Here is a 12,320-nt window from a genome sequence, read left to right on the forward strand (position 1 = left end):
TTCCGCCTCTCCCTGCTCTGCTTTACTGTTGTCTGTCGCACTGTTATGTGACTGACCTGGGCAGTCCCCCTCTCACAGAAGCAAGTCAGTGCTTCAGACAGCACGAGCCTTCCCAGAGGTTTTGTGTGTCAGGACAGAAACCTTCAACTGAATGTTGTATTAGCCTATTTCATTCCTCGTGGGTATAACAAATGAAAAGAACCCACCCAAATTAGTCTAATAAAGCTTTTGATGCACTATAAACAAACTTTTTTGGCTCCATGGGGATCTGAGGGCTTTGCAAAATCTGGGTTATTTTAGCGATTGTGAAGACGACATTTGTGATGGAAGGTAATGGCAAGATACTTAAAATTAGCCCTGTATTACTATTTTAAACCTAGCAAGTCAGCAGTGCTTTAAAATGTAACAAAGATATGACTAAATCTCTGTGCTGTTTACTTGTGCCAGACCTGTTTTTGAAGTAGTCTTCCAGCAAGCAATTAGTTCTTTTGCTTTTAGGTAGGACTGGTGAAGTCGTATCTGCAAAACAGTTCCGTTAATGAAGAAGCTTTTACAGAGCTTTGTTTCCTTTGCAGTCTATCAGGAGGGGAAAAAGTGGAAAACCTACTCAGGTAATTGGATTGGTAGACTGACTAAATATGAGAAGCAAATCTTTTGGGAAAAAATGGCATTTCTTTATGCATTTGTTTCTTAAAGTTGAACTGTGAGCGTTGAATAATGCTTTTTGAGTCTCATTGCTAGTTTGCTTTGGTTTAAGTACTTGTGATGTCTTTGTGGTTAGATAACGCTGTTAGTTCAGAGTGTAATGGGAAATCACAGCCTTCCTTGTGTGGAGCTCTTCAAGCTTAAAATACAAATTGCAGTATTTCTGGGGCAATCCTGCGAATAAACTTATAACAGTGTGAAATCAAGCTTGAAGTCTCAATTAGTCTGTCACTTGCCATAGAATATTCTGGGCTCCTGGCATAAGCAGCTAGAACAACGATTACAGTGAAAACAATGATTTAAAATTTGTGACTGACTTCATTTGGTGACAGCATCCTTCCTCCTCTGACATAGGTTGGTGTCCCTGTGGTTTATTGCACGATTCTGTGGGGCCCTGTTGCTATTTGTCCCCCTCCCCTCCGCCATGTTTCACTGTGAGTGGAATTCACTTGCCTTTGCGTAGGAAACCAGTACTGCTTTAAACACGCTGCAGTGTGGTATCTGGCATCTAGCTGCCCCTTCAGAAGGTATGGCTGTCCCCTATGCCCTCTGTCAAATCTGCTAGCCCTGTACAAATCTCGGGTCCCTAAGGCATCCAGAGTAGGAGGGGACATCTATATTTACACAAGTAAAGCCGAACCTTTTTGTTATTCTTCCTGTCCTATGTCCCCTTCCTTCCTTCTTTTCCCCCTCCTGTTGTTGGAAACCCTATATAGTCTGAAGCCTTTGTGTCCTTGACTGGAACCTGGATCCTCCCATTACAGAACATTGATCCTGGGGAGTGACTTTCAAAGTAAACAACAAATAAGTTCCTTTTACATAGCAACAGTCAGAAGAATTACTGTTGCCTGTGATTAACAGAAGGTGCTGTGTGAGTTGGAGTTCTAACTTAGATTGCGACAGAGTATTCTGTAGTTGCTGCAGCATGAAATTGTACACAATTAAAAACTAGACAGTGCAAAGATTTTTGAGATTTTACAAGTGACCATGCCAAAAATCTGTTTCAGCTTGTCTGTATGTATGGCGCACTTACTGAGTTTCTCTCAGATAATCTTGTTTAATGTACTGGAATCCACAGACTATTCTGCAGCGTTTCTCTCTGACTAGCGTGGTGGCTCTGTGTTTTGTTGTGCCATACATCTGTGTTTCAGGCAGTGAGATGTCACTGGAATGTCAGGAGGTGGAAAATAGCAATTTGTCAGCTAATGATGAGCTGTGCAAACAGCAGCAGAACCTTTAGCTTTTGTGTAAACTATGAAGAAGTATCAACTTGCTCAAATTTTGATAAATGTATGCAGAGGAGTTACAGTATGGGTTTTATTTAAATAACATACTATAAAAGATGAAGAAATACTTAAACTTATGAGCTATTCTGAAATACATTTTTAAAGCTGCTGCTTTAATGCTTACATGTGAGATGCTAAATTTTTTTTTTGAGACTTAGGTATTCTAGAGAACATGTGTAACTTTCTACAGCTTCTTCTGCTATACACTGTTTGTACCTCAGTTTGCTTTTTAAAATTTTAATTCTTTCAGCTATATTTAGGAATTTCAAGGGAAAATACGCAACTTAGAAATGCACCTATACTGTTTAGATCTCCTAGATGTTTATCTAGGATGAAAAAAAAAAAAAGGCATTACATGCTTTCCAACATTGTAAGTGCTGTAAGTGTAGCCATGGCTCTGTTAGATCATCAGACCTTGGGGTAACACAGCATAGGTCTCCAAATCCACAGGATTCTTGAATAACCTAGGTCAAGTTTCACAGTCCAGGTCTTGATTTCCTCATCTGTAACATGAGGAAATTCCCCAGCTCAGAAGCATGTTGTTAGGTAAAAACGTTCATCTTGGGTGCATGGGTGTTATAGAAACGGGGCTTGTATAAAAATTAAGAGTCAGGAAACAGATGCATTCAGAGCATAGCTGTGGTGGAGCTTGCAGTGGTGTCTGTGCTGGTAGTGTCTTTGGAAACATTTGGTAATCTGCATGCAGAGGTCAGTAGGATGTTCTTAACTGGAAAATCATACAATTGTTCTACTTTTTAATAGATTTACCTATAGATGTCCCATCTTATAACAACTTAAAAGCACCACTTTCCTGCCTAATGACCAAAATCCAGTTAGAACAGATAGGTGACTTCCACTACAAAGATTTTTTGAAGACAAACATTAAGTTATATAATCAGTTATCATTCTAGGAAGTTTCTGATCTTCCATTGTAGTGGCAAGTTCCAAAAATAGCCAAGTGCAGTAGGAAATTTTTAACAAGGAGGAAAATCTGAGCTTCTGGTGTTCTCTTGTTTGGATTTTTGTTTTACCTTTGAAATGGTAAAAACCCCACAACTTACCCATTATTTCAGACACTTGAAAACTGTGAGCAACTCCACTGCATTAGTGCTCGCTCAGTTAGTGAGCTCCAACTAGTTTGCTAGGGTGTTGCATGGTCCACTATACTCATATTTAGTAATTATAAGCTACCCTTGCTTTTCTTACACAGCTTGATGCCTCCTAAGGAGGTGTACTATAACATCACAGTGTTCTGGAATAATGATCTTTACCTGGTAAGACTGATTGTAAGCCTTTGCTTGCTCTTACATGTCAGCAGACCTCTTCTGAAAACTAAACCAAGAATTGAAATGCCTCCTTGTGGCTTAACCCTGGTGGGCAACTGAGCACCACATAGCTGCTCGCTCACTCCCCCGCAGTGGGTTGGGGAGAGAATCGGGAGAGTAAAAGCACAAAAACTCTTGGGTTGAGATAAAGACAGTTTAATAGGGAAAATGAAAGCTGTGCACACAAGCAAAGCAAAGCAAGGAATTCATTCCCTACTTCCTATCAGCAGGCAGGTGTTCAGCCATCTCCAGGGAAGCAGAGCTCCATAACACAGGGTGGTTAATTGGGAAGACAAACACCATAACTCTGAATGTGTCCCCTCCCTTCCTTTTTCTTCCCCCAGATTTTATTGCTGAGCATAATGGCATATGGTATGCAATATCCCTTTGGTCAGTTGGGGTCAGCTGTCCCAGCTGTGTCCCCTCCCAACTTCTTGTGCATCCCCAGCCTACTCGCTGGTGGGGCAGCATGAGAAGCAGAGAAGGTCTTGACACTGTGCAAGCACTTCTCAGCAATAACTAAAATATGTATGTTACCAACACTGTTTTCATCACAAATCCAAAACATAGCACCATGCAAGCTGCTACAAAGAAAGTTAACTCTATCCCAGCCAAAATGATATATATTGCTCTGTACATACTTTCTGTGCTGCACTAATCTATAGCTACCATTGAACGTTTATGTTGGGCTTTCTAGAGAAAAAGAATGGAGTAACTCAGTTACCTTGTCAGGATAGTCTGCAAGGCTTGATTTTTCTGGGGAAAAAAAAAAATAAAAAAAAAAAAGACAAGACAAAATGCAGAAGATCTATCCTAATGACTTGAACAACATTCTTCCCCACATGAGTTACAGTCTAGCCTTCAGACCAGTCCTAGAACTCTTTTAATCAGTGATATGCTGTAATGCTGTGATGAATTTGTATGTGTCTGCCTTTTCCAGTGCCCTACTTGTCCTACCAGAAAATGCATTTATTGACATTTCATTGGCACTCTGTTGATCTTACTGATCTGATTTTGGATTTTCAGAGAAAACACGGCACCCATTTATTTAGGGCCATCAAGTGTACTGAAAGGTTGTAAACAAGGATATTTTATTGATCTCTTAACATAGGTGGCATAGTACCACTGTGTATTGTGATTTTAAGAAATCTGTTTTGTTGTGTGATGTATTTTTGGAGCTGTATGGTAGGCATCTGATGACAGAGAAAGAAGTGTTTACTCTGAAAGCAATGGGAATTAGAGATGTTACTTGAGATCTCATTAAGCTAAATCTTCTTTACATGTGTTATGTTTTAGAAAATCTTCATGAGACCCAGGGTGAAGGAGGAGGAATGCCTGTTGCTTTTGATGAGGCAAGGGTGATTACCAGAGCCTGCTGAAGCACTTTAGATTTGAGATAGTCTTTAGAATGCTTTCTAGCAGTAGGCAAACAGTGGGGTGCTCTGCAGTATTTTGTATTACTTTGAGAATATGCAGAACATTATAGCCAGAATATACAGCAGGTTGTGCATTGTTCTTGTGCATTGTATAAATTTGATTAAATCCTGCTGCTTGGAGCAGTTTATAGTCCTTGTTGTTAACCAAGGAAACTAAGATCCAGTTTTCATAAAATGAAACTCTGCCGTTGAGAAATAAACAGTGCACATGTTCCAACAACAGAGAGGCCCCTTTGGCTACTCTGTAGGTCAGTGTTTGTGCACTTACAGCAACTCTCCTATTGTACCCACTGAAGTGAAGGAGAGGGAGATCTCTGAAGGTGTGTCTGTTCTGTGACATTAACATGTCTTACAGGGCTCTATACAGAAGAAACCATCCGTGGAGGTAGTGGATGTTGAGATGTTAGCCTCTGGATATTTGACTGACATACTGTAGGGCACTTGGATTGAACTGAGAAGTGGCATAGTATTTTGGGGAATTTCCTCACAGTAAATGCATCTTTTCCATTCTTCTTACCCTCCAGTTCCTGGTCCTCATGTGCTGAGTGATCAAGGATTTGCCTCCCCTTTTTGTTTTCTTTTTTTTTTTTTCTTCCTTAAAATCATTCCTATTTCATGGTAAAAATAAAGATGACCTTGAACCTGCACTGAAATGTGCTGTTGCAGATAGGGTTTTTTTTTCTGTTTCTTTTTTTTTTAAAGCCCTCTCATAGGTAAATATATAGTCATTTTTCTCAAGACTTGGAACTGTTATAACTTGTGGTAGTACGTATGTTGTTTACAAGGACACCAAAGCAGTGCCTAGAGATGGCTCTAGGCTGAAGTTCAAATGTCACCAACCTCTTCTTAACAAAACTATTTTACTGCAGGGAGCAGAAGACAGACTACGATTCCTAGAAATGCGGTTAGATGGTGTAACGCCACCAAAATAAGCCCTGACTGAACACTGAGAAGAGCTGCGCAAATAGAGGGGAGTTGTATTACGCTGATGCAGTGCCTCAGTCCATGCCCATCTTTTTTCCAGTAGCAGTTCCATGCTCATTCCTGAATAACAGTAGTCATGCAAGTGATTTGTTTACCTTCCTATTTTGTTCTTTTTGATTTGTAAACGAAAACATCCAATTTATTTGCAGCCATATTTCTACAAAATTACATGGCTTGAATGCCCACTTACTTGATTGCTTGAAAGCTTTCATCTGTAGTGTTTAGCTGTTGAATTTGCATGCTTTTGGGTGTTACTTTGCCTGAATTTGGAGTTCAGTTTTGAATGCACTGCATTATATTCCTTGTTTTTATTTTACTATCTATATATATTTTAGTTTGAGTGCATCAAAGTTTTCCGTCAAAATATGTATTATAAAATATTTTTTTATTGCTTAAGGTGATTCTTTCTATTTTCTACTGGTTCCTGTGCATGCTCTTAAAATAAACCAGCTAGTCCAAATAAAATTCCTGTTGTTCTTTTGTGTGTGTGTGTTCGCCATTTTGAGGTAAGGTGTGGATTTAGATGGCAGAGACTATAAAGAGGAACTTCTGGCTTTTGCAAGGTTTTGTTTTGAATACGCTCTTTTTGTTTTGTTTACTTTCTGCTTGCTTGCCCTGTTGTGGGCAGAACAATTACAATATTCTCCCCTTTTTTTTTGTCTTGACATTGGAAAGCATAGGAATATGGAGCATGACAAGGACATTACCTCTGCAATGTTCACATAAGCATCTTTTGTTCCTAAAGAAATTTTAGAAGTCCTGCAGATTTCTGCCAGTCTGAAGAAATCCGGTACTTCTGACCTGGAGCTGTTGAGAGCATGTAGTTTAGGGGTGGCTTTATTTGGCACCTCTTCTCTGGGATTCCAAAGCAGACTGATACAAGGAGAAGAATTGCCCCAAAATACTTGTGTGTTAATGGGAACGATCTTCTGATATGTGAGATAAGTGAATAGTTTAGTTAAAAAAAAAAAAAAATTAATTTGTTTTGTCAATAAAATTAAAATCCACCAAAGTTGTAGGACTTTGATTTTGTTCTGATATAAATGACTCAGCATTTAGTGAAGTATTGCAGAAATAGAAGGCTGCCTAATAATAGGGATTTATGCCTCGCAGCATGGGGATTTCGTACAAATAGATGAAGTTGGTTTTGGCAGCACAAAGTGACATATGGGCAAATGCGTTGTTATTCTGGCAAAAGATGAATGGTATCAATAAAATGTAACAACCTAAGAAAAAGTGGGGCCAGGTTCTTGGGTAGAATGGATACATGTATACATATATTGAAGGGATGAGGGGGGAAAAATAGGCAAATGCTTTTAATAGAGAGGGGAAGGCTGCTCTTAAATGGAAAAAAATTGGGTAAGCTTATTTCTTTAAAAAATAAAAACAAAACCCAAAACCAACTCCCTCCCCAAAAAAACCCTTGTTTGCTTCTGTTTTAGAAAATCTAATGAGGCCCCTTAAGAACTATGGAATCGCATGGTGAGCATATGTTTTAATTTAAATCAAGCTTCTTTACAGATGTACTTGATATTGTGCTGGAAAGCTGATGTTTTTGCTTTGTTGTTTCAGCATGTCTATGGGTTTCTTGATAGAAGAGACTGCCCCAGTTGTGTGGAGAGGGCTCATGGTAATGTCAGCTGTTGAGAAATTGTTGAGACAGGTAAGGACCTAGGTACACATTTGTGTTTCAAACTAATCAGTTATTTTAAAGTGCATTTAACTGATACATGAGTGTCCATGACATTATTTCATATATTAGTGGTGAGCATTTTTGTGTCTTGATCTTCTTAAATTCTTAAGAATTTAATCTTAACTTCAGGTAAGAAGGAAAGTTGACACTTTTTGCTTTTACCTATCCCCTTCAAATAGAGCTATTGTTCCATGTATTTGATGAATGAATCACCCAGTTTGCCTGCCTTCTCATTCCTTTTTGTGTTTCTTTATGCAATTAAAAAAAACAAAACGTTTTGAAGCTGCGTAAGGATTTGAATGTGTAGATATCTATGCATATCTACAGCTGTGTTCCCTTATGTGCTTTTTAATTCACCAGCACTAAGAATCCTTGGATGGCGTTTGTCCTATGACAGGTATTTGAAAATTAGTAGATACCATCTCTGTGTAATGTTAATAGTTAATAAATATCCTGGCATATGGAAGCGGCATGGCTTTTTTATTTCTGGACAGATTTTTTTTTTTCCCCCGCTTTTATTGTGAATAGATCTGTGAAGTGCTAATGAGACAAACAGCTGAAAAAATGCATTGAGGTTGCATGTTTAGACTTTGAAGTGACCCAAATTGTTCACAGCTGACATCGGTTCCAGGGATTTAATGTGTACAGCTTGGAGATCACTAGGTTTCTGTATGTCTTCTGTAAATGCCTCCAAATCTTGTGCTCCTTAATGACTGAAAAGAAGATATTTCTTTTTCAGCCTTTTTCCATTTTTACTGAATCCTCCTGTAACACAGACTTTAGAATAGTGGCAGTCATTGCCCTAGTCAGAAAAGCCATGTGTCTGCCAAAATTTCGGGAAGAACATCTTTGTCTAGATTTGGCCTTTAAAAATAAGGAGTATCCATGCCAATAACTGTGGAAGGCTGTTCTGGCCTCTTTGTGTGTTGCATTGTGTTGGCCAGGCTCACGAAGACTAGAGCCTAAAACCTTGAAGGTAGAGCTACAGTTAGCACCTGCTGTATTGGCGTACTTGACCCTGGGAGACTGAAGACTGGCAGGCACTCCAGTGCCGTTACTTCAGTCAGGAGTATCCCCAGATGGGAAGCATGTGCCAGTGTCCTTGTGGAGGGTGCGGATGATGCTGTGTAGTGAGCTCGCTGCTCCTTAGCAACCAGTGAAGCAGTTGCATGCTGGCCGATCGTGCTGTAGGAATGAGACAAAGTCCATTAATGCTCAGGGCATCAGTGATTTCCCTGACAGTGGAAGCTGAATTCTGAAAGAGGAAGGCTTTACAGCTAAACTGCTTCTCCCCACAAGCATTTTGCTTCTCCGTGATGACCAGAGTAGCCTTCAATCTGTGCTGGAAAAAGTTGTTTGCATCTCCTTCAAATAAAGAAGCTCACAGATCCCAAGGAGAGCCAGCAGGTTCTATCTGATGTGTAGGTGGTTTTTAGAAAATAACTAATAAATTTTCCAGACTAACTATGCTATTTTGGTTTTAAAAACTGTAATCTCCCATCTGACATAGTTACTAGTCACTGTCAAGAAGGGGTTAACTGTAGCAGCAATAGTGTTATAGCCTTGTACACCTAAACAAGAGAAGACCACAGCATGCGATGATATTTTTAAAGGTACTATCATTCCATTTTATAATAGAAATATTTTTGTGATCTGTTGGGGGCTTTGAAATTTTTCCTTGTTTTCTCTTCATCTGTTCTGATTGGTCTTGGCTATTACCTTTTGTTTGACAGGATAAAGTTGCCTGCAAGAGTAAAGTACTTCTTGTATTTAACTTTGTAAAACCACATTCTCTAAGAAATAGCTGCTTTACCTCTATAGCTACTTACAAACCATTTAAATGAGCTCCCTAATCTAGATTTATAGTCTAATATAAGCGTAAGGAACCTGTGTGCATTCAGACAAACTGATAAAATATTAAATTCTTAAAAAAATTGTTAGTTAGAAAACACAGAGGTTCCCAGACTCTTGCATTAAAAACACTGGTGTTATTTTATAATGGTGTTTTATTGTTAGATGGTGAGGTTTTTCTGTTTTGTTTTAAGAACATCAAGACTATGTGTTTGCTCTGTAATTAACTTTGGATGCTTGTTTGTTTTTTTCCATATGAACAAATCTGTTCTCCAGAGCTTATGCTTCAGATATGCCAATAAAGCATTGAAGGACCTAGTTTCCAAATTCATTGATGGGGACTTGTTAACATATTAACTTGTTAACTCATAATTGGGCTGTGACTATAATGAGTATTTAAATGCTTCTTTTACACTTGCAACTTATTTAAATTTCTGGAATTCTTACTTTGAAAAATATATTTGTTAAATATATACATTACGTGCTTTCTTATATACTTACTGCATGTAACCTTACTCTTTGTAATGCATGTATATTTGTCCTTCTCTGGTTTTACTACTTTGGTGGATGAATGGCTTTTCAGCACAGTCCAGAGTCCAATCTCATTTTTGTCTCTCTTCACTTCTGGCATATGGCCAGGATGTACATCACTTTTCAGATAAAACACCACCTTTTAAATCCAGGCTCTCTTTTTGCCACATGTCTAGTCTGAGAAGCTACCTTTGTTCTTGTGTGTTGTATGGTGTCAGACTGGTAGATAACAGGCAATAATATTGAAGACTAATAAGAGTGGTTTTCTGGAACACATCATATCATTTTCCTTAAACAGAGTTCAAAGGAAATGTGCCTTCTAATACAAATAGAGTTAACAGTTTAGTATCTTGTATTACATACATTACATGTATATTCATGTGTATCAAATTGGTATATAAATGAAAATATATAGCATATTGATTCTATAATGTGTCCTTTTAATAAAAGTATTGCTCAACAGAAAAGAAGGAAAAGAATGATGATAAGTTGTTGAAAGAACAAGAAATACAGAAGGAAATGATTTTTCATCCCTAGCGAAAGTGAATTACAAACAGTAATGGGACATTTGAGTCTGTATAAACATATTCATAACTCTTTCAGTTAAATATATCTGTAGCTTACATGCCTTGAAATTACCCAAAATTTTGTTGTGGCTGAGAAGTGATGACTTCTTTCATGTAACAGAATGTACTGTAGGCCCGTTTATACTGCAGGGTAATCTTTTTCTCTTATCTGGGTTTTAACTCTTCCAATTTCCCTGCCACAGTTATCTTCATGTAAAAGTTCTTTCACCTCTGTTAACATTTTCTTTGAATCTTGCTTGCCTCTGGGTGAGATAGAAGAGAGTATTTTTTTGTTTACTGGAGTTTTTTAAAAGAGAGTTCTTTTCTCTGAAGATATCATTAAAGCCCAGGTAAGGAAGTTTTGATAGTTCTTCAGTGTCATTTGTAGCATGAAGCTTTTCCTATTCAGTTTTCACTTAACATACACTTCAGAAGCTGCCTACTCTTTTGTATAGTCCCATTCAGCACTTGTTGCTTTACTCTCTGTGTGTCTTGACTCAGTGCTATGGTACTTGGTTCACATTAAACAAGCTACCTGAAAATGCATCATCTTGGTGTATTTGTTGTGAGAGTGACTTCTGATTAACCTTTAGGCGAAGTGCAGTAAAGATACAAATTTTTTTCAGTTACCTAAAGCCTATACTTGAATAGTAATGTGTCTGAAAAGCTCTGTTGAAATAAGTATCAAGTAGACAGACAAGAACCTTAGAAATAGGAGGATTATGAAAAAAACCCAACCAAGCAAACAAAAAAAAGGGCAAGCAGAACTTTTTCAGTGGTTTAAACTGCTTTTGCCACAAGGATTTTAAAATGGTTATCACCACTGTCCCATACAGTCTGTAGGGTGAGTTTTCTAGCACCATTCTCATTTCTGTCTGAGGACATCTTGACAGTTCAGTGGCAAAGGGGCAATTAGAAGGGTTCAGGCACAGTCCTGAACTGATCCAGGAGCAGCATGACTGGCAGCTGTACGTCTTGAAGTATATTGTGGCAACTGTTCTGCCAGAAGGTTGGGGGAGAAATGGCACTGTGTTGGCTGCCAATTTAATAGCTGCTATAGTCATAGCAGCAAAGCAAATGGAAGGGATTTCTTGTTCAGGTAGTAATTACAAGTCAGTAGGACTTTTAATACCAAGGATAGTAAGTGTTGGTTTCTCTGATCTTGAACTCTCTATCCTATTCTATGTATGTTATCAAGTTGAAATACCAGCAGAGAAGGAAAAAAATTCAATATGCAGTGGGCAAGTCACCTTTTCTATTAAAAAAAATCAAATAAAAAATGACTACAGGCAAAATAGAAGTGCATATTCCAGCATATAGTGTTCTCCTTGTGTCTTTGTCATATCAATAGATAAACATTGTATCACTGCTAGAAGCAAGCATTGCCTACACAACATGGATTATAGATGTCAGCAATTTTGTTAAGTGCATACAATCCCCTTGGAACTAGCCCAAAACTGTTCTCTTTTCAAGGCAGGGATCCCTGGTTGATTAACATCCTTAACAGGATTTCTTACCCTGACATGACATTTTAACCTATGTTTTTGCAGACTAGTCAGATCTTACATGGCAAGACGCTCTTATTTCTTCCTTGTCATGCTCCTCTAGAGTATCAAGAACATTTTGTGCATTGGAAGCATCCTTGGTATAGTATGGCTATAAAGTAGAGCCTCAGCGCTGTTAAGTGTATTGTAAGCTCTAAAGGTTTCTTACATATACCTGATAAGGATGAATACTTTGTCCCAGAAAGACTATGAAGCTTTTTCTGAGGTGGCTCAGTTCTACTGAGTCCCTAAAATACACTTCTTACTATGTAAATATAATTATTCCATCTCTTCCTTGATGCTTCTTCTAGCACTACTTTAGTGCCTCTATTTTATAGATGGCATGTATTGAAAGAAAACTAAAATATAAGAGTTTCTCTGGGAGGGATATAATTGGAA

At 38.2% G+C, this 12,320-nt stretch overlaps 1 protein-coding gene across 1 annotated transcript in view; it reads left to right on the forward strand.

Moving 5' to 3' along the window:
• The window catches only part of NUBPL (nucleotide binding protein-like), a gene marked incomplete at its 5' end in the record, with an annotated part of 85,945 nt that overhangs the window by 21,571 nt on the left and 52,054 nt on the right, over positions 1 to 12,320 (forward strand). Inside the window, 2 exons of the mRNA XM_010287731.1 lie at positions 7,179 to 7,218; positions 7,309 to 7,399. Of these exons, the coding sequence (XP_010286033.1) occupies positions 7,179 to 7,218; positions 7,309 to 7,399 (131 nt within the window). The remainder of the gene's footprint in view (positions 1 to 7,178; positions 7,219 to 7,308; positions 7,400 to 12,320) is intronic.

The sequence above is a fragment of the Phaethon lepturus genome, unplaced genomic scaffold, assembly GCF_000687285.1.
Source record: "Phaethon lepturus isolate BGI_N335 unplaced genomic scaffold, ASM68728v1 scaffold16355, whole genome shotgun sequence".
NCBI classification, from domain to species: domain Eukaryota; kingdom Metazoa; phylum Chordata; class Aves; order Phaethontiformes; family Phaethontidae; genus Phaethon; species Phaethon lepturus.